The 22349-nt window shown below is 44.4% G+C and overlaps 1 protein-coding gene across 2 annotated transcripts in view; it reads left to right on the top strand.

The window, feature by feature from the left end:
* Window positions 1–22349, top strand: part of LOC124615868 (cytochrome P450 6k1-like) — a 62994-nt gene that overhangs the window by 13427 nt on the left and 27218 nt on the right. For both annotated transcript variants that reach the window (XM_047144029.1, XM_047144028.1), the window contains exons 2-5: window positions 2444–2673; window positions 5712–5950; window positions 10309–10571; window positions 17370–17557. In XM_047144029.1, the coding sequence (XP_046999985.1) occupies window positions 2454–2673; window positions 5712–5950; window positions 10309–10571; window positions 17370–17557 (910 nt within the window). In that variant the 5' untranslated portion in view covers window positions 2444–2453. The remainder of the gene's footprint in view (window positions 1–2443; window positions 2674–5711; window positions 5951–10308; window positions 10572–17369; window positions 17558–22349) is intronic.

Genomic DNA, 22349 nt, shown 5'->3' with positions numbered 1-22349 from the left:
ACCATTTGCAGCCATTCAAGAACAACAATGATGGAATTTTTATGCATAACAAGCCCCATGCCAGTGTACGACAGTTGTTTGCTATTCATCTGAAGAAAATTCTACGAGGGCAGTTCAATAAGTAATGCAACACTTTTTTTTCTCGGCCAATTTTGGTTGAAAAAACCGGAAATTTCTTGCGGAATATTTTCAAACATTCCCGCTTCGTCTCGTATAGTTTCATTGACTTCCGACAGGTGGCAGCGCTGTACGGAGCTGTTAAAATGGCGTCTGTAACGGATGTGCATTGCAAACAACGGACACTGATCGAGTTTCTTTTGGCGGAAAACCAGGGCATCTCAGATATTCATAGGCGCTTGCAGAATGTCTACGTGATCTGGCAGTGGACAAAAGCATGGTGAGTCGTTGGACAAAGCGTGTGTCATCATCGCCGCAAGGTCAAGCAAGACTGTCTGATCTCCCGCGTGCGGGCCGGCCATGCACAGCTGTGACTCCTGCAATGGCGGAGCGTGCGAACACACTCGTTCGAGATGATCGACGGATCACCATCAAACAACTCAGTGCTCAACTTGACATCTCTGTTGGTAGTGCTGTCACAATTGTTCACCAGTTGGGATATTCTAAGGTTTGTTCCCGCTGGGTCCCTCGTTGTCTAACCGAACACCATAAAGAGCAAAGGAGAACCATCTGTGAGGAATTGCTTGCTCGTCATGTGGCTGAGGGTGACAATTTATTGTCAAAGATTGTTACAGGCGATGAAACATGGGTTCATAACTTCGAACCTGAAACAAAACGGCAATCAATGGAGTGGCGCCACACCCACTCCCCTACCAAGAAAAAGTTTAAAGCCATACCCTCAGCCGGTAAAGTCATGGTTACAGTCTTCTGGGACGCTGAAGGGGTTATTCTGTTCGATGTACTTCCCCATGGTCAAACGATCAACTCTGAAGTGTACTGTGCTACTCTTCAGAAATTGAAGAAACGACTTTAGCGTGTTCGTAGGCACAAAAATCTGAACGAACTTCTCCTTCTTCATGACAACGCAAGACCTCACACAAGCCTTCGCACCCGAGAGGAGCTCACAAAACTTCAGTGGACTGTTCTTCCTCATGCACCCTACAGCCCCGATCCCGCACCGTCGGATTTCCATATGTTTGGCCCAATGAAGCACGCAATCCGTGGGAGGCACTACGCGGATGATGAAGAAGTTATTGATGCAGTACGACGTTGGCTCCGACATCGACCAGTGGAATGGTATTGTGCAGGCATACAGGCCCTCATTTCAAGGTGGCGTAAGGCCGTAGCATTGAATGGAGATTACGTTGAAAAATAGTGTTGTGTAGCTACAAGATTGGGGAATAACCTGGTGTATTTCAATGCTGAATAAAACAACCCCTGTTTCAGAAGAAAAATGTGTTGCATTACTTATTGAACTGCCCTCGTAGATAATTCAAGCGAAAGATTTGGTAAACCAGATTGCCCGACATGAATCCCATCGAACACTCATGGGACATAATCGAGAGGTCAGTTCAAGCACAAAATCCTGCGCTGTCAATACTTTCGCAGTAATAGGAGACTATAAAGGCAGCATGGCTCAATATTTTTGCAGGGACATCGGGCGACTTGTTGAGTCCATGCTATGTCGAGTTGTTGCACTAGGCCAGGCAAAATGAGGTCCGACACGGTACTAGGAGGTATTCAATTACTTTTGTCACCTCAGTGTATGACCACCTGGTGTCCAAAGCAACCAGCGTGCTCTTGTAAGTTGGTGATAGATTTTTTTCCGGTGAGCTTATTTTGCCGCGAACCTAGCTATGTAATTCAGATTCAGGTGTAAGCGAAAAGAATCACGTACCTCTTGACCTCATAAAAGATGTCGATGATAATATCTTTTTCAGCTACGATAAAAACTTCCTTTACGCGTAACAGAGGTGCCCTAAATGGCTATGAACAAGAAGTCAGTTCCCTTACGTACGCCCGCATCTCGTGGTCGTGCGGTAGCGTTCTCGCTTCCCACGCCCGAGTTCCCGGGTTCGATTCCCGGCGGGGTCAGGGATTTTCTCTGCCTCGTGATGGCTGGGTGTTGTGTGATGCCCTTAGGTTAGTTAGGTTTAAGTAGTTCTAAGTTCTAGGGGGCTGATGACCATAGATGTTAAGTCCCATAGTACTCACAGCCATTTTTGAACCCCTACGTACCTACTATGCCTGTGTTCCTGCTGTGCCAAATTCATGGGCTTCAGGCTGTGAACACCGTATACAAGATGGGATAATAAGAAAGAAACTACATATTGTATTTCTGGAGGGGAGAGGAGTTATTTATTTTTCATGGCTGAAAAAGACTGGATAGTGTCAATAGAAGCAAGGACAAGAGAGTGGAAGAAAGCAAGAAGACAGCAAACTCATTTCATAGGACTCAATTTACCCATTTCTGGTTCTGTTTCAGAGTCTTCATCATGGCTTTCTACGCAGAATCCTGGCTCACTGAGCTATTGGTAGCTCTGTCACTGGTAGTGGTCGCACTGTACATATGGTTCTCCCACTCGTACAAGTACTGGCAGAAGAAGAGGGCGCCTTACTTGGAACCGCAGTTCCCTTTTGGCAATATCTACAAGAGTTTTGTGGGCAAGCAGTCGATGCCGCTGGACATGGCTGAGGCATACCGGCAACTGAAAGGTAAAATGGAATTTTCAACTCTTTTCCATTGCTTGTATTTGTTCTTTTTATATTCAATAACCATGATTTTGTCTATTTACCTTTGTTTTATCATTGTGACTTGATGTTGCTCAATTATTGAGTCAGTGATCCAGTATCTAAAATTCTTCGATGTAATAAAATAGCAGTTTCTGGAATAGGAGCCAGAATTTGTACCACTCTCTCTAGATCACCCAGATGATTGATAACTGAATTGTTACATCCCGGAATAATTTCCGAGGTGGATATTAAAAAATTGTTAAAGTTTTCCCACGACAGCTCCAGATCCAGAGGAGTAGTCCGGTGAGTGCCCAATACCTACATCAGAATGTTAACCTGAAAGAACAGCCAATATTGCATGTAGTATGGGCACACCAGCGAATCAGTTGCCATCCCGCCTGAGCTGGACGGCCAAGATGCCTGTGCAGCAGAATGACCTCATACGGAAGAGGGCATAACGTCATCCTGGTGTCCATGCACAATGAATCAACAATGCCTAAGTCAGACTCAATAACGTCGTTACAGCACATTGATGCTGCAGAAATAAGTAGACTGAACGCCTAAAAGGAAGAGTTGTGACACTGCAGTGTGTTACTGAGTGCTAAGAAGCTCAGAAGACTTGGGCACTTTTAGTTAGCCTTGCCGAACGATGCTGCTTTTCGCATAGCCCAACAATTACAAATACCCTGGTTTGTACAGCTATATTCTTAGTGCTGCAGCCAACCAATTCTAAGGTGGAACCGGTAACACTCCATCTACAGTCTATCAAGACGACTACAATCTACATTGCCACCGCCAGTCAGATCTGATGCACTCTTCTGCTGAGAGCTGGTGCTGGCTCATATTCTCTTTTGCTGATAGGAAGCCTTTGGTGCCTTCCAACACTAGGTCCCTGCAGGCCTCACTGAGGGGCCCCTGGAGATCTGATCAACCACTGCTATTCTGGGGGAGTGCATTAATTGCTGCAAAGAGGCTGTGACTTAATTCTTCATGACTGACCAGTTCATGCCAAGCTGGTGGGCAGCTTTCCTAGATATTGCATCTGATGTCTATCAGAACGCCCTGGAAATCGGTTAGCAGAGCTGTAGTCCACTGGGCAGCCTTAACTGTATTTTCAGCACTGAGGCATCGACTAACGTTTGTGACGCAGCAGCTGCTATGTGAGCCACCACCACCATATCGATACTGCAGAACACACCTGCATCAGCAAATACAGGACTGAAAAGGGCTTCGCCAGCTCGCCTGGCTGCCAGCAATGTGGGGAAGACGACTCTGCACTTGGTGTTAAGAAATGTGTAAACAGGCAGTAACGTTTCATTCAAGGTTCAGGCATCTAACAGATCGTCACCACCACATTCCGCATCACACTACTATGACGACTGTAGCGGCCACTGCCCTGGTCCTCTATAGAATGATGAATTTAAAACAAGTGCTGGGCCATGGAATGACTCCAATGATGTAATATCTTTGTCATCAGAACTCTCAGTGTTAATTACGGAATCAGAATTTCGTAATAAAATTTCAATAAGCACATTTAAATGGATGCTACATGTGTTCTTCCCTAACAGCGTTCAAAGCTTCAGTATGCCCCCGCAGAGTAACACACAATGTGTAACAGCTTGCCACACTGCTGCGTAATGTGACGTTCAGTGCTGTGTGGCTCAACAGCTAAGTCAGTGAGTGCTTGCATATGTACCCAAATGTGTGAGGATTCTACTCTCCATCAGTGGTAAGATACTTATCTCTCAATCACCACATCTTTCTCGTTTGCTAGTTTTTAAAATTCCGAGTTGTGTCGTGATTTGGATTACATGTTAAACCTATAACTGAAGTCAGATTAGTGGTTGGAGGAAGATAGGACTTCCGGTAGGACCTGAAAGTTCTGGAGCACAGTATTATTTGAAAGTGAAGTGTCGAGCATTGGCAACTGGATAAGAAGAAAGTAGAAGTATTTTAAATTTAGTTCTGTCGACGAATGTGAAGAAATATAGAGTAGGTTACGAATGAAAAACCTTACCAGACGAAGAGAGAGATTACAGCGACATCTACTGCGTCACCCAGGAGTAGTTCACCTAATTCTGGAAGATGCAGTGGGGGGAGGGGGATTTTAGGCTAAATATGTAAAACAGATTGTAGAGAATGTTGCATATGGTAGATATGTAGACCTCAAAATATTAGCAGAAGCTAGAAGTTGGCGAAAGCCAACATCAGACCAGTCTAAAGACTAATGACCTAGAAAAACGTATGCTATATTCTAATAAAGTGCGAAAAGATGTATTTCTCCTATTCTTTGTTTTTTGATTGGCGCAAGGTTGTCAGGTGCCTTGTCTTGTTTAAGAGGTAAATGTGGAACGTGATCTGTCCTTGATGTGTGGCTGTTGTTGGCAAAACATCCCCTCTCCTGTTCAAAATGGTTCAAATGGCTCTGAGCACTTCGGGACTTAACATCTGAGGTCATCAGTCCCCTAGAACTTAGAACTACTTAAACCTAACTGACCTAAGGACATTACACACATCCATGCCCGAGACAGGATTCGAACCTCGAACCTCCCCAGTCCCCGCCCTTGCAAAATGTAAGTAAAATTTACACTCATGCATACTAAATGATAAGACTAGGGCCCTAAATGATGCCGAATAAGTAAGTAAAAGAATCATATTTTAATGAAGTTTATGAAGCTCGGTAAACAAATACATGACAAGTCTTAATAAGGCCTTTAAATTACCTATACTGAGTTAGCAGTCAATGACTTTCATCATGGCAGAAGAAAGGATCGTTCATAAACGACCACAGGAAAAGCAGTGAACATTCCCATAGCTGCAAACCGCGGCACAGAAGCTAATGGATTATGCACAGCGAGAGTCACCATATTTTTTGTTCGTGGTAGCGTATTTGTAAATAATTTCCTGCCAGGAACTTCACCGTGATTTCTAGAGTACGTATGCGTTAATAAAGTGAACGGATATTCATTTTAGACACAGTATATTCCTGTATGGTATTTAAAACTTCTATATTCTTTCAGGCAATCGTTTCGGCGGAATATACTTCTTCAAGCGACCGACCTTGGTGGTAGTGGACCCAGATTTGATCCGCAGCCTTCTCGTTAAGGATTTCTGGACTTTCCAGGACAGAGCGGCACCAGTAAACCAAAAAGAACCTCTGTCCCAACATCTTTTAGTGTTGCGTGGGAACAAGTGGCGGAGGTTACGCGTGAAGCTGACGCCCACGTTTACATCTGGGAAGATGAAGATGATGTTCCAGGTGAGCCGGCTGCCTAGGCTTCACCAAAACAAAGTCCCCAATTTCGCATTTAATTCCCTTACATCGCCCAGAATGCCATTTTTTTCTGCCGTCTTCTCCTCACGAACCTTTACTCCCCTCACTCTCTCAGCTGCCGATAGTGATCTGCGTCGTGGAATTTCCACAACCTTTGTAAGCAAGAACGCTGGTCTGCTATCAGTCACTACTTCAAAAGACAAGAGTTCTCTGTTGCATTGCTTTTAGTGTTATTTAATTAGCGTTATTAAATTAGTGTATACATTCCGTCCATTTGGAATGTTTCGCGTTTCCCTCGTATAGCATTCACAAGTGTTACTAGGTGGGTGATATACTGATATTTTAATGTGTCTGATGCCTAGAGTGTTCACAAAACCATTCCACATATTAGAACTAAACTGCGATAAACTGCCAAACAACTACCTCTCTGTTTTTATTACTTTAGTAAAGAAATCCTTTTCGAGTTTGGTGATCAGAGTTTTGATATTTGCTTCCAATATCAGATATAATTTAATAAATTTAGAAAATATACCCACTAATACATATATATACATATTTTTTTTTTCACGCCACCACAAATAGCTGGGAGCAGCCCGGAATTGTCCACCGCTAGTAAGTCCACAACTTTGCTAGGGATGATACTTTGCATTTCTCTCTAGTGTAGGATAGGGCACTGTTTCGCCCACTGGCATTAGTCACCAGCGGCCAACTGTGCGCACACCTGTCTGGCTAAAATGTTCATGTGCACATACTCACCTATTATCTCTATACACTTTTATGCCCCGTAATGCCCATAACTTAAATACACATGATCTATTAGGTGCTCAACACACTTTTCTGGGAACTGTAATCTACATACTTCCTTTTCTCAACCTTCCTACGAAACAGGACACCATTAAAAATTTTATAATAGTGAAGTATCTTTTCGTATCGCTTAATACCAAAATTTGCTTTAATAGATTTCAGTTCTGGGTCATCATTTTGTATTCATCGCATTTCGCTACAGATTGCATGAATCTCTCTTTCCCCAACTGCCCCTTGAAACTCTTCGTTTGATTCTTGTACGGCCAGGCAGATGGAAACGGTCGAGAGGAGCATGTATATATCAAAACAAGTATCTTCACAGACACCAACGACAATGCACAACGTTTCAAGCCCTTTTTGGACGTTTGTGTGATCATGGGTCCTTTCAGACAGACGAACGTATACGGAGGCGGCAGACTGCGCGTACATCACATTTGGAGGACCAGGTTCTACAGGACATTCAGACAAACCTTAGTACAAGTTTCAGGCCAGTAGCCCGCCAAAATGGTGTAAGCTAAAGTAAGATTATGTGTATCCAGCATGATAACCACTACTATCCCTATCACCTTCAACATACAGGTAAAACATGGTGCCTGGTCAGAGAAACTGTCATTCGTCAGAGTCATCTCCTGTGGCCCTGCAGTTTGTCGGTTTTACTAACGTTCACCCTCCAGACCTGCTGGTATAACCTTATTGCACCAAAAACATCGCCCAACGCACAAGACGTTCGTTTATCAACCTACAATCCATCAGCAAACTAAGTATATTATGGTCGAATAGTACAGTCAGCTTGCGACCCTCTAGAAATATCCAGAACTTTATTAAGCCAGAGATACTGGAAACGCACTGGTGTTTATTTAACATACGACTGGCGAAAGCCACACTTCTGTGTTCTTTCTTTCTTCCGTCTACTTTTTCTGGAATACCTCACATCCGATGACATAATCTGAACTGTTCAAAGCTGACAGAACGGTAACAAAATGTTGGGGTGGTACAACGTAGACTGTCTTTAATGACTAGCAATTCTCTGTCAGACTTATCCTCCATATCCACGTCGAGTTCTTTGTCAGAAGTTTACATAGGTCTATTCATTCCCCCATCACTCAGAAATGTTGAGTAGAAATTATACAGCTTTAAATATGACTTTGGCTGCGTCTTGGTAGTTTTGCTCTTGCACTCCGAAATTGCTTTAATTTTCTCACTGCTTATGATCTAAAAACTGAATTTATGCTCTAACAAATTCACATTTATCAAGTTTTAAAGTCATTCCTCCCCTGTTTAAGACTAAGAGTTCTTCTTCCAGAAACTCACAATGCTAACACCCAGATTCCGTAGCTATTAAACTATCGTCCACATAGACCCCAAGTTTTCTCATCAGTCGATCTCGAAATATGTGGCTTATCACTCTCACAAAAACCGCAGCTGATACCGTTAATCCGAACGGCACAACTTTGAAACGGTAAATTCACCCTTCAAATGAAAAATCTCTGAGTCAACTGTTCTCTTCAGCCAACATAATTTTCCAAAAGTCAGAGACCCAATCGACACTCGATATCGGTTTTACGTTCCTAAAATTCTATAAGAGTTCTTCCATGTTACCTGACTGATGGAGTTCTCTTACAATGACATCCCATTTGGAAGCGTCTAATACTATTCTAACTGAATTATCTTTCTTTTTAACTATTGGAACGGTTTTCCACAGTATCCCATTCTGGTTCACACAGGCACTCAACCAACAATAGCAATTACATACGGCTTTGCTGTGATAAGCTTATGTAATCTCACCTTAATAAAATATTCAAGATTTACCAGACTTGCCTGAGAAAGTCACTGACCGTGCTGCTGGTCCCGGTGGAGATTCGAGTCCTCCCTCGGGCATGGGTGTGTGTGTCTGTCCTTAGGATAATTTAGGTTAAGTAGTGTGTAAGCTTAGGGACTGATGACCTTAGCAGTTAAGTCCCATAAGATTTCACACACATTTGAACTTTTTTTTTTGTCTGAGAAAATGTCCTCATACCAACTCTACAGATTACAGAATTTGTCTTTTTTCAAGTTGGAAATATTTTGAAACGACCCAGTTATTTATTTTATTTGATTATTCATAGAATAGTTATCTCAATCTTCATTGATTCCTGTATGTACCCAGTTATTTATTTTATTTGATTATTCATAGAATAGTTATCTCAATCTTCATTGATTCCTGTATGTTCAGTTCACTAGTCTCCAGTTAAAAAATTTTTAGATTCCACTTTTTGTCTTTTACTTTTTAATTCAAATTCAAGATATTTCTGTACACAATTCAGAAAAGTTTTGTGCTTGCACCAAAAAATTGTACCCAGTACGTCATCTTTAACTAACCTGTTAACTATAAAAAGCTTCATACTAAAACAACATGCACTACACGTAAAATCTAAATGCATTTCATTTTTTATAGGTTTACTCAGTCCACCAGTTACAGTTTTATTCTCAACAGTAGTGACCAGAAAAATGACTAATTTCCTGTTTTTATTTCCATTCACAGAATTTTACGAAATGGCCAACACATCACTATCAGAATTGAGGATCACACTTATTTTTTCTTTACTCATATTGATATCTATTCTTGAGTGATCTTGAGTGAATATGTATTATTTCTTTCCCCTTTAAACACTTTTCCCTTAAAAGATCATTTTCGATGTCCCTCCCTTTCTCCTCCAAATTTGCGGTGCACGTTGCAACTTCCGACTAACCCTCAAACTCATTATCTCAATTAAAAAATTCATTAAACCTTTCATTCACTTTCATCTCATCTTTTTTTTCCTTTCAGAACCTCTTTTTTCCGGAGCCCACAAGTGAGACACTAATGTCTTCTCTACTTTTCTGTACCCTCTCAAGTCATTAATACAATATTTACTTTCTTCCTTGATGTACCATTCTGTGTTAAAACTATCTTCTAAGTCATTTTACTCCTCATCACCAATTTCTAAATTCTCCTGATTAATCTGTAAATTATCTGCTGAATTTAAATCCTCATCACAATCCCTAGTTTTACAATCGTTTCCAATATCAAATACACTCTTTCCTTCCTCCCAAGTAACAACCTCATCAATGAAACCTCTCCAAGATTAACGTCACCACTTAAATCTTCATCTTCCTTGAATAATACACCATTTAATTCTGTCAAAAACATCATAAGCTTTACCACAATTATTTTGATCAACCTTCACCAATACAAAACAAACTATTCCATTATTTAAAACTTCACTTTCATTAGTCAAAACACCAATAAATTGATCATAATGAAATATGCTTACCATCCAAGTACAAAGTAATCTACCTTCAAGAATATGTTGAGCTGATAATCATCAGTAGTTAAGAATAAAGAACGTTTTATGTACATCTTGTAAATTTAATTCTTGAGGTACAGTACGTCTTCGAACTGATGGATTCACGTATGTGAGATATGGTAAGTTTTGAATCTGGGAGAAATATATGCGGACAGCTACGGCCACGGCCACAAAACTTGTTGTCAGTAACGAAACGTTCCTGTGTCCTTGTAGACGATGGCAGACTGCGGCCGCGAGATGGTGAAGGCTCTGGAGGAGCCGGCAACACGGGGGGAGGTGATCGAGATGCGGGAGCTGAGCGCCCGCTACACCACGGACGTCGTCGCGTCCGTCGCCTTCGGCATCCAGGTCGACTCCCAGCGGGACCCGGAGAACGAGTTCCGCCAGTGGGGGCGGCGCATCTTCTCGCAGGGTCCGCTGAACACCCTGAACACACTTATCAGCTCTATAAATCCCAAACTTTTGACGCTACTAAGGTAAGCTCCAAAACTGCCACTTTTCGTATCCTGTACCAGTTTCGCTCGTTATGCACTGATGTTCTGACGTGTGGGGTTGTTCTGTTATTCTGCGCAACGGATTAATCTGAGATGTACCCTTTACCCTGTGGCTCCTGCAAGATGCAATTTCCACCCCCACACTACTACAGAAGTCAGACAGACGCTCCTAACGTTCTAAAGAGAAATGCCTGAAAAACTTTCAGCAATAAATATCTTCTACAGTCGTCCACTGTAAGGAAATCACACAAAAATTCACAAAATTTCTTACGTAACTAGTGGGATACTTGGGTACTGGAGTAGTTCTAGTTAGTGTAAGAAAAACATGAAACTAACGAAAGTTATTGTTTATTTTGCAAAAATTCTGAAAAAATCACAATAGCACTTTTAGTTATGAATTGAACAAATTATATCCTGGCTCTTTTCGGAATGTGAAGTTACCTCTCGAGGATAGGATTCGCTAATGAAATTTCTATACAAAGTTTAAGATGGTTGTTGACTTGGCAGAATGGCTGAGAGGCGTGCCTACTCAACGTGAATAATTATCATTTAGAATGTTGCTAGATACTGTCGAGGCTGTCGCGTGTGAAATGCAGTGAAGTCTACTGTTGTGGAGGAAATATGGGGCTCGCAATAGCTGTAGTGCACAATACCGTAAGCTGTGATGACTGCTGTCTGCGGCGTTCGCTGCTGACAAATAAGATAACTCTCGTTCTATCTGGATTGACCTTCACCAATCAAACTCTCCCTATGCCTTGATGAAGTCAAGGATTCCTATTCGCCCCTAGTGTAAATATTGGCGTGGTACACCGGTCAGATAACCAGTCCATCGCGATGCCACTCAAAAATTCGCTCGCAGGCGTTTAACTATAACTCTGTCCATTAACACCGCACAATAAGTGTGTCGGCCAACACAGTGAACAACACTTAATCGCAAGGACTCAATATAGAATAGCACTTCGATTCACTCTCGACAGAGGTGCTCTCCCAGTGAAGTACTGAGGAGAGACTTGTTCCTCACTCCAAGAGCGACAACGGAATGGCGCCTCTCCACGCCAGACGTGAAGGGGTACATCTTTCAGTCTCTTCCATTATTTCTTCAGCTCAAGGCGTCAGAAATGTCGTCTGCCAATCAGCATTGCTCTTCTAAAACGGGAGAATGACGTTTCGTTTAAGGCGACCAACCGGAAACCTGTAGCATTGGCATTTGGCGTTTGCTGTCTCCCTGTGAAAATCTCTGAAACTGCATGCTATGTGCAAAGAATGTGTAGGCTGGCCGCTCCCACACAATGTAGCGGAATTTGCTTTTAAACCGAACACAGGGTCGTTTCCCCTTTTCACTCGGGCCCACGCTGTCCACTACACGGGCGGTCACCGGCCGACAGGCTGGGCCGTGCTCTGAAGGTCCTGGCGTCCCGTTGTGCGGTTTCTCTCCTGCACTAAAAGCTTTTGTGACCGTCGTGTCTGGAATGTATGTGTGTACGCCAGCCTCGAGTATTTCAACCACAGTGCGCTTACTTGTTAATTGCATATCGTTTACATGAATTCATACAACATTGACTTTATCTTATCGAGTTTGGGTTCGAATGAAGCGTCTTGATGTGCGGAATATGATTGTGAGGTCGGAATATGTAAGCAATGAAGGTCAGGAGACCATGACATCTTACAATGTAAATGGGAAGTGTTACACAACGAAACATCAGTCCGGTATATGTCAAACGGTATGGATATGTACATCACATAACGAGTATTAAATGATTAAATTTTTATTCAACTCGAACGGGATGAACATTCTGGTATTTGTTGTGATAGGGAAGCAAACACCCTCTGAATGCTGTCCCCTGCAATGCCCAAAACGTGCTGTGTCTGCTCATGAAGTTAGCTAGGTGGAGGGTGATGTGAAGTGTGTTTTCCCATACACTCTCAAGCTTGCAGTATGAGTGATGAGTCAGGGGACCAGGCAGCCCATCAACAATGTGAACAACACTCTGGTAATGAAGGATATGACAAAAGGGTTTTCCATTCTTACAACATACTGGGGAGCAACCAAGCCACAATGACGAAACCAGCCCTCTTGTCACATGCAATAGCTCCCCTCACCACGATTCCAAGAGTTGGAGAGTTCCACTCGCGAACAGAGCGAGGAAGAAACGTCTGCTTGTACGCCTCCGTATGAATCCTAAATTCTCGTATCTCATTTTCGTGGTCCGTATGCGCGATGTACGCTGGCGGCAGTGGAATCGTTCTGCAGTCAGCTTCAAATACCGGTTCTCTAAATTTTCTCAATAGTATTTCTTGAGAAGAACGTCGCCTTCCCTACAGAGATTCCCATTTGAGTTCCCAAAGCACCTCCGTGACAGTTACATGTTGTGCGAACTACTGGTAACAATTCTTGCAGCCCATCTCTGAATTGCTTCAATATCTTCCTTCAAACCAACGTGGTGCAGATCCCAAACACTAGAGCAGTACTGAAGAATAGGTCGCACCAGCAACCCACATGTGGTCTCTTTTACACGTGAACCACTCTTTCCTAAAATTCTCCCAATAAATTGAAGTCTACTTTCGTCTTCCCCTGCAACAAACCGATGTTAAGGGTATTGGTCTGTAATTTTGAGGATCCGTCCTTCTACCCTTCTTATATGCAGGCGTCACCTGCGCTTTTTTCCAATTTCCTAAACCACGGTGTGTCTTTTCCGTCCGTAACCCACTTTTTCGGCACGTACTGTATCCGAACATTACAGGTTTGTTCTTCCCACTCATCCACATTAACTTACATTTTTCCTCATTCAGGGCTAGCTTCCATTCATCGCACCAACAGGAAATTTTGTCTAAGTCGTCTCGTATCTTCCAACAGTCACTTAAACTTGTGTTATAACTTTTATAAAAGATCAATCCCGTGTTGATATATTAATCATCGATTAACAGCTGACAAAAATATTGACAGTGCCACCATTTCATTAATACTATTTCAGCATGCAAGTTCATTTAGATTCTGATAACTGTGATAACCTTTAATGCATGCTATGAACAACCTACAAAGTTAAAGGACAAAATCACTTTAGAAGACGCATGGGGCAGGTAGTCAGGTAGAAGATTTACTAGTTAAAGTGATTGTTGTGAGGGCGATAGCGTAAATTCGCCTGTCGCCTTTCAAAACATCCTGCAAGTCGAGTGAAGTCTTGTAAAACCTCATATACTTGCTTTTCGCTTCTCTTCATTTAACCGTTTTGTTACTTACTAAGGGCTTGCACGAGAATTTTAATATTAATTAGTGTGTTAAGCCTTTTAGTAAACATGACTGTTACAGATAGATCTGTTTTTAGGGAAATTAAGTGATGTTAACAATATATTGCTTTACAAGTGCTTATTATTGATTGGTATTATTAATTTGTCGATATACTGAATCATGAGTACAATGGAAAGAAAAATTACAGAGAAATAATCAAAATTGAAAGATACCCAATGTAACAGTAAAAGACAAAATAGGGATTAAGAATAAATTACGAATATGAAACATCCATTTGTATTGTAAACACCATCAGTATTGTGTATTATATCCTCTAATATTACTCAACATTGGCACTTACATTACATGCTGGTCTTGTGGGTATGCTATGTTTCGATGTCCCTCAGTAACGTTCTAGCAACACTGGACCCACTTAACGACCATCATGTACTCCACCAATCTTAATCCCTAGGAACTGTTTTCTTCTGTGCGGAAAGTACTGAAATATGGCCCCATAAGGATGACATTTTAATCAACTTATCCTGCAGGCATGGAAGTACTGGAGTCTCAGTTTGGCAGCATTCGACCAAGATGTTGACGGTGCAACATATTCCAATTTCAACAGCGTATGTGCACGACATGTGAGTGCTGACTGTGCTGTAACGTCCTGTCACTCATTCTGGGGTTGCCTACAGTGGGAGTGACCCATAAGCTTCTCCCAGTACTGTTATGCCAAATAACGACTTTAATGATTACTATCTAATAAAGTAAAATCGGCTCGCATGTGCGATGGAACATTGCACCGTTCTGAACAACACGGGCACTGGAATGTCGTATTCATCTGCCGACACCAGGCAAGCGACTTTCAATTAAAATGTCTCGCCTGTATGAGAACATACATAATGGATGTACGACTGCAGGTTGTAGACAAGTGGTTCATAACATATGTTAGTTTGGGTTTGTACTTGGAACGTGCTCGGATAGCCTAATGGTAAGGCGCACCTTCGATATAAGCGGGAAATCCGGGTTCGAGTCCCAGTTCGTCACAAATTTTTACTGTCGTCATTCCATTATATGTACATCTGACGGTTACCCACATTCGCAACTGCAAATACATTCCATGTATTTCATAATGGCGGTAGTCACCGCAGTGCCTCCTCCTTTTGACATGCATGCATGTCCGAAGAAACATTGCATTGTACTTCTGAGCTACACAGGAACTCCTGTATCGTAAATAAGTGCACAGAACACCAACTGACGAAAGAAGATTCTGTTTTATATGAAACAAACACAACTGAGGAATCATTTACTTGTCCCAGTACTATGGACACGAGCACAAATCATGCAGAAAACAAGCAACATATTTACAAAACAATACACAGAAGAAGTCATAGTCACATCACAATGCAATGAAACCAGTTCTGTTTATCACGAAACAAAAGTGTGGGAAACTTTAAATCACGCGCTAAGAAAACGAGATGATGACTCGATACACTTGCACCATTCCAAGCGCGTTGGCAACGAATCAAGATCGTGATACCGAAAGTCCCTCTATAAGTTTCGTCCTCGTGGCCAACACAGCGAAACGTGCAAATGGCTCTGAGCGCTATGGGACTTAACTTCTGAGGTCATCAGTTCCCTAGAACTTAGAACTACTTAAACCTAACTAACCTAAGGACATCACACACATCCATGCCCGAAGCAGGATTCGAACCTGCGACCGCAGCGGTCGCGCGGTTCCAGATTGTAGCGCCCAGAACCGCTTGGCCACTCCGGCCGGCGCGAAACATGCAATCACGTCTAAGTGTGGCAGTCGACTGTGCGGCTGGTCCCGGCGGAGGTTCGAGTCCTCCCTCGGGCGTGGGTGTGAGTGTTTGTCCTTAGGATAATTCAGGTTGAGTAGTGTGTAAGCTTAGGGACTGATGATCTTAGCAGTTAAGTCCCATAAGATTTCACACACATTTGAACCTTTTTTTTTTTGTGGCAGTCGAGCACGGCGCCTCTCTACAAGCCTATTAAAGCCACCACACCGTCTCCCTCCTCCGTCCGCCACTTGGAAGCACTTGTCACGTCACATATCACCCTGCCAAAAGTATTAGTATGCCAATAGCTCGGCTATTTGTAACACCTGTAATCGTCGGCCGTCCAGCATCACACTCCGGTTTTATCGGTGTTTGTTCGGAGTTTCTGGACAATATGACTTCACAACTTCCTGGCAGATTGAATCTAGATGCTTGAGTGGCACCCGAACCTGGAACGTCACCTCCAAGAGTGCCGGTCCAGCAAGCTGCGCAGGAGAGAGTCTTTCAGGTTTCGAAAGTAGGAGAGCACTGCCGGAAGTGAAACCCTGAGGGCGGGTCCTGAGTCACGTCTGAATAGCTCATTCAAAAAGAGCAATATCTGCAACATTCAAGCTTCTGGGTTCGAGCCCTGGTGTGACACACAGCTATAATCTGCGAAGACGTTTCGAAATAGCGCGCGGTTCGCAAGAAAGTGGAAGATTATTTCTGGAGTGGTATGTACATTTCGTTTACATTGCTAAAACTAAAAGGGTGTAGTGATACGACTATAATGCCCCTCACGTTGCAAGGCTGCCGTAATTTCAACTAACCTGCGCTTCCCACTGTACCAACCACCTACAACCAATGAGAGGTAGCATTTTTTGGGACATTTTCTTGTGGTGGACGGCAATTGCTCTCCTCAGACAGCGAGGTGACTGCCCTCTGGCGAGGCAGTTTCGTTCATTGCTGCCTGCAGCAATAGTTTTTAAGTCTTGGTAACATGAAAGGCGTTTCTCCACTCTCTGCCGCCACGCGGAAACAAATATCAACTCCACGCTACCCTTTCGTCGCCCGCTCCCTCTCTCTCTCTCTCTCTCTCTCTCTCTCTCTCTCTCTCTCTCTCCCTCCCCTCCTCCCTCCCAGCCGGGCGCTGTGGCCGAGCGGTTCTAGACGCTTACATACGGAACCGCGCTGCTGCTGCGGTCGCAGGTTCGAATCCTGCCTCGGGTATGGATGTGTGTAATGTCCTTAGGTTAATTAGGCTTAAGTAGTTCTAAACTGCGCGGGATTAGCCGAGCGGTCTCAGGCGCTGCACTCATGGAATGTGCGGCTGGTCCCGGCGGACGTTCGAGTCCTCCCTCGGGCATGGATGCATGTGTTTGCCTTAGGATAATTTAGGTTAAGTAGTGTGTACGCTTAGGGACTAATGACCTTAGCAGTTAAGTCCCGTAAGATTTCACACACTTTTGAACATTTTGAGTAGTTCTAAATCTAGGGCACTGATGACCTCAGATGTTAAGTCACATAGTGCTTAGAGCCATTTGAACCATTTTTGATATCTCTCTCCGCTTAGAGGTGCCTTCTGGCGTGACACACACACACACACACACACACACACACACACACACACACACACATCTCAAAAGTGATACCAATGTGAGATCATTGGTGCTGATGTGTGCTGATCTCATGGACACAATAGCAAGGGAGATTATAGTTGTTGTTCAATACAACGAGCAAATCATTAATTACAATTTGTTCCTTTTCTCGCAGGATACAAAGTAATATTTCAGTCATCTCGGAGTACTTCCGCGGGATGGTGAGGGAGACAGTGAAGTACAGGGAGGAGAACAACATAACGAGAAACGACTTCATGCAGCTGATGATCCAGCTCAAGAACGAGGGAAGCGTCGACAGCCGCAAGGACGGAGAACACAAGGAGACAGAGGCAGATGCCTGGAGTAAGTAACGTCCTCAGGTTCTTCGTTTATTTAACATCACTTTGCTTTACGTACCACTATGTAAACAAAACTAGGGGCATCTGGTTGACGTAGGAGCTCTACTTTCACATTCACCTGCGAAATTTGCCCAGTGTTTACATTCACTCTCATACAGCGCGTCTCTCGATTCTGCTTTCGTAACTACTCATTGCAAAGCACATGCGAAAAGAAGACAAAAATACTACATCAGAACAGGCCTCCAAAGGCCCATCCGTACCGACCGACCGCCGTGTCATCCTCAGGGGATAGGCGACATTGGATGCGGATATGATGGGACATGTGGTCCGCGCACCGTTCCCCTGGTCATTGTAAGTTTTCGTGACGCGAGCCGCTATTTCTCAGTCAAGCAACTCCTCAATTTGCCTCACAAGGGCTGACTGCAGCCCGCTTGCCAACAACGCTCGGTAGACATGAACTGCAAGCACAGCCAGACAAAGCTTAACTGCGGTGATCTGAGGAGAAGCGGTGTTACCACTGCGGCAAGGCCTTTCGCTTAAGAGATATATAAACGAAAAATTTTCATACCACAAAAAGGTATCATGTGTGTCTGTCTCCTATGCAGAACGAGGTGCGACGTTACAAGAAAAAACAGCCCCTTGGATAACTTTCCGCAATGCTCCGTCTTCGTAACCTCCCATAACCTGGTCACATGAATGCCCATGAGGTGGTTTGTAGGGCAACGGGGAGGGGGGGGGGGGGGAGTCGGGGAAGGCTGGACTTCAGGGCTGTTGTTGTGGTCTTCAGTCCTGAGACTGGTTTGATGCAACTCTCCATGCTACTCTATCCTGTTCAAGCTTCTTCATCCCCCAGTACTTACTGCAACCTACATCCTTCTGAATCTGCTTAGTGTATTCCTCTCTTGGTCTCCCTCTACGATTTTTACGCTCCACGCTGCCCTCCAATACTAAATTGGTGATCCCTTGATGCCTCAGAACATTTCCTACCAACCGATCCCTTCTTCTAGTCGAGTTGTGCCACAAATTTCTCTTCTCCCCAATTCTATTCAGTACCTCCTCATTAGTTATATGATCTACCCATCTAATCTTCAGCATTCTTCTGTAGCACCACATTTCGAAAGCTTCTACTCTCTTCTTGTCTAAACTATTTATCGTCCATGTTTCACTTCGATACATGGCTACGCTCCATACAAATACTTTCAGAAACGCCTTCCTGACACTTACATCTATACTCGATGTCAACAAATTTCTCTTCTTCAGAAACGCTTTCCTTGCCATCGCCAGTCTACGTTTTATATCCTCTCTGCTTCGAACATCATCAGTTATTTTGCTCCCCAAATAGCAAAATTCCTTTACTACTTTAGGTGTCTCATTTCCTAACCTAATTTCCTCAGCATCACCCGACTTAATTCGACTACATTCCATTATCCTCGTTTTGCTTTTGTTGGTGTTCACCTTATATCCTCCTTTCAAGACACCGTCCATTCCGTTCAACTGCTCTTCCAAGTCCTTTGCTGTCTCTGACAGAATTACAGTGTCATCGGCTAATCTCAAAGTTTTTATTTCTTCTCCATGGATTTTAATACAACAATATACACTCCTGGAAATGGAAAAAAGAACACATTGACACCGGTGTGTCAGACCCACCATACTTGCTCCGGACACTGCGAGAGGGCTGTACAAGCAATGATCACACGCACGGCACAGCGGACACACCAGGAACCGCGGTGTTGGCCGTCGAATGGCGCTAGCTGCGCAGCATTTGTGCACCGCCGCCGTCAGTGTCAGCTAGTTTGCCGTGGCATACGGAGCTCCATCGCAGTCTTTAACACTGATAGCATGCCGCGACAGCGTGGACGTGAACCGTATGTGCAGTTGACGGACTTTGAGCGAGGGCGTATAGTGGGCATGCGGGAGGCCGGGTGGACGTACCGCCGAATTGCTCAACACGTGGGGCGTGAGGTCTCCACAGCACATCGATGTTGTCGCCAGTGGTCGGCGGAAGGTGCACGTGCCCGTCGACCTGGGACCGGACCGCAGCGACGCACGGATGCACTCCAAGACCGTAGGATCCTACGCAGTGCCGTAGGGGACCGCACCGCCACTTCCCAGCAAATTAGGGACACTGTTGCTCCTGGGGTATCGGCGAGGACCATTCGCAACCGTCTCCATGAAGCTGGGCTACGGTCCCGCACACCGTTAGGCCGTCTTCCGCTCACGCCCCAACATCGTGCAGCCCGCCTCCAGTGGTGTCGCGACAGGCGTGAATGGAGGGACGAATGGAGACGTGTCGTCTTCAGCGATGAGAGTCTCTTCTGCCTTGGTGCCAATGATGGTCGTATGCGTGTTTGGCGCCGTGCAGGTGAGCGCCACAATCAGGACTGCATACGACCGAGGCACACAGGGCCAACACCCGGCATCATGGTGTGGGGAGCGATCTCCTACACTGGCCGTACACCACTGGTGATCGTCGAGGGGACACTGAATAGTGCACGGTACATCCAAACCGTCATCGAACCCATCGTTCTACCATTCCTAGACCGGCAAGGGAACTTGCTGTTCCAACAGGACAATGCACGTCCGCATGTATCCCGTGCCACCCAACGTGCTCTAGAAGGTGTAAGTCAACTACCCTGGCCAGCAAGATCTCCGGATCTGTCCCCCATTGAGCATGTTTGGGACTGGATGAAGCGTCGTCTCACGCGGTCTGCACGTCCAGCACGAACGCTGGTCCAACTGAGGCGCCAGGTGGAAATGGCATGGCAAGCCGTTCCACAGGACTACATCCAGCATCTCTACGATCGTCTCCATGGGAGAATAGCAGCCTGCATTGCTGCGAAAGGTGGATATACACTGTACTAGTGCCGACATTGTGCATGCTCTGTTGCCTGTGTCTATGTGCCTGTGGTTCTGTCAGTGTGATCATGTGATGTATCTGACCCCAGGAATGTGTCAATAAAGTTTCCCCTTCCTGGGACAATGAATTCACGGTGTTCTTATTTCAATTTCCAGGAGTGTAATTTGGAAGACGAGTGAAGACTTCTAATTAGCCATAAAACAGTTCTAGTTACGAACCTGTTAAAAACCTACTACCGTCTTTTAAATCATTTTAGTGAAAGTAAAACAGGTGACTACACGTTTCCCCGAGAGATAGGGAGAGGGCGGGGTTGGGGCCCCGGGTATGGGTGCCCTTATCTAGTCAGGACATTTCGGTACTGCGCTCGTGTGGTCGTTTGCCTATTTTGAACATAATCTGTTAGCAGCACACCATGAGAATCCCAAAACACTGTCAGCACAACGTTAGTGAGTTACTGCTGTGGTAAATCCCCATGTTTCCACTGCTTGCTTTACTACTTTGTATTGAGGCTATAGCGATACACGTAGCACTAGTCCATGCAGATTAGGTGGCCTAACACAGCTGATACATTTTCGTACGCGAAAAAATCGGGTGGAAGGAACGGAAAGGAAATGGGGTGAGAAAGAGATAGGCGAGCTTTTGCATCCTGCACACTTAGAGAGCACAGTTCCCTGGGTCTCCACACTACTAACGTTGCCTCCTTTACATCTGGCGAGTGCTCTGTCAGTTCACACTTTTCTGTTTTTACTGGAATTTATTTTATTCAATTTGGTAAAGTCTGTTTTCTGCGATTTTGAAAATCTTTGCTTTGTATCTAACTATTTGTTTCATTCAAGTTCAGCTTACAATTGGCAATTAGAGGTTACCTTCTTAAGAGGATTGTTAACTTGCTAGTCTGACAAAATCTTCGCTGTACTCCTCGCCCCCCCCCCCCCCCCCACCCCATGGTGAATACTCCCGGAGTGAAATGTATCACCAATAATCTCTATGACCTTAATCTAAATGTTTCTGATGTGAACGCAAACATCTGTGATACAATAATTGACTACTGCAATTTTTTTGTATTGTATGTTTAGTGGTCCAGCTTTAGCAAACAGTAAAGGTTGTTCATCTGCTACTGGGCAGGCCAAATGCAGCGGCGAGACTTGGAAATTACTGCCGCACTGGAGCTCGAACCTGGACGCTCTGCTTTTCTCCAACGGTTGCCGTAACTGCTCGGCCATCCGGACACACTTTCCGTCAGACCCAAATTCCCAGTTTCCCGCTCGTCACACACCAATGACCCTCGTCCATTAACTCCCTACCCGCAGATTTCTGATTCCCGTAGGAGCTAGGACATCGTTTGTGCATCCACAATGAAACTTTGTGATCAAACAGCAAACTGTCCGACAAAACATAGTTCATGTCTGCAAAGCTATATTTCTGCTGCTACTTCGGTTCAGTGTAATTTTTTTTATGTGTGATCAGTCACGGAACCGAACCGACAGCGTTCTTTGCATGTTCAAAATGTCGTACATGAAGATGAAAACTGAACCGGGACTAATTTTCACTGTTACCACTATCGACACTACGGCGATACGCCGGCCTTCGAACACGGGAGCCTATATTTGTCTCGCATTTCACGGTTCTTGGTAGAGAGACGATCAACCGTTTCGTTTGTCGTCATTCAGACTTGTTTGACCACAGTGGAAGCGACTGTGCCATCCAATCACCGCGTCATATGACGAACCGTTGCTTCCGCACACTACCACGAACTAGCATGGATTGTTGCGGCGGTCTTCCCATCTAACTGCAGAAAACGCATTACGGCACGATATTCCACTACATCGATGTGCTGCATCGATCTGTTACGGCTCCTCAAGCGGCAGTCTTCGGTGCCGTGGCGGAACATTTCATTGTGTCCCATGACTGCAGACATCTACCTGTAAGAAAACAAAAA

The sequence above is a fragment of the Schistocerca americana genome, chromosome 5, assembly GCF_021461395.2.
Source record: "Schistocerca americana isolate TAMUIC-IGC-003095 chromosome 5, iqSchAmer2.1, whole genome shotgun sequence".
In the NCBI taxonomy this organism is placed as follows: Eukaryota; Metazoa; Arthropoda; class Insecta; order Orthoptera; family Acrididae; genus Schistocerca; species Schistocerca americana.
This window is presented reverse-complemented; position numbering and strand designations above follow the sequence as displayed.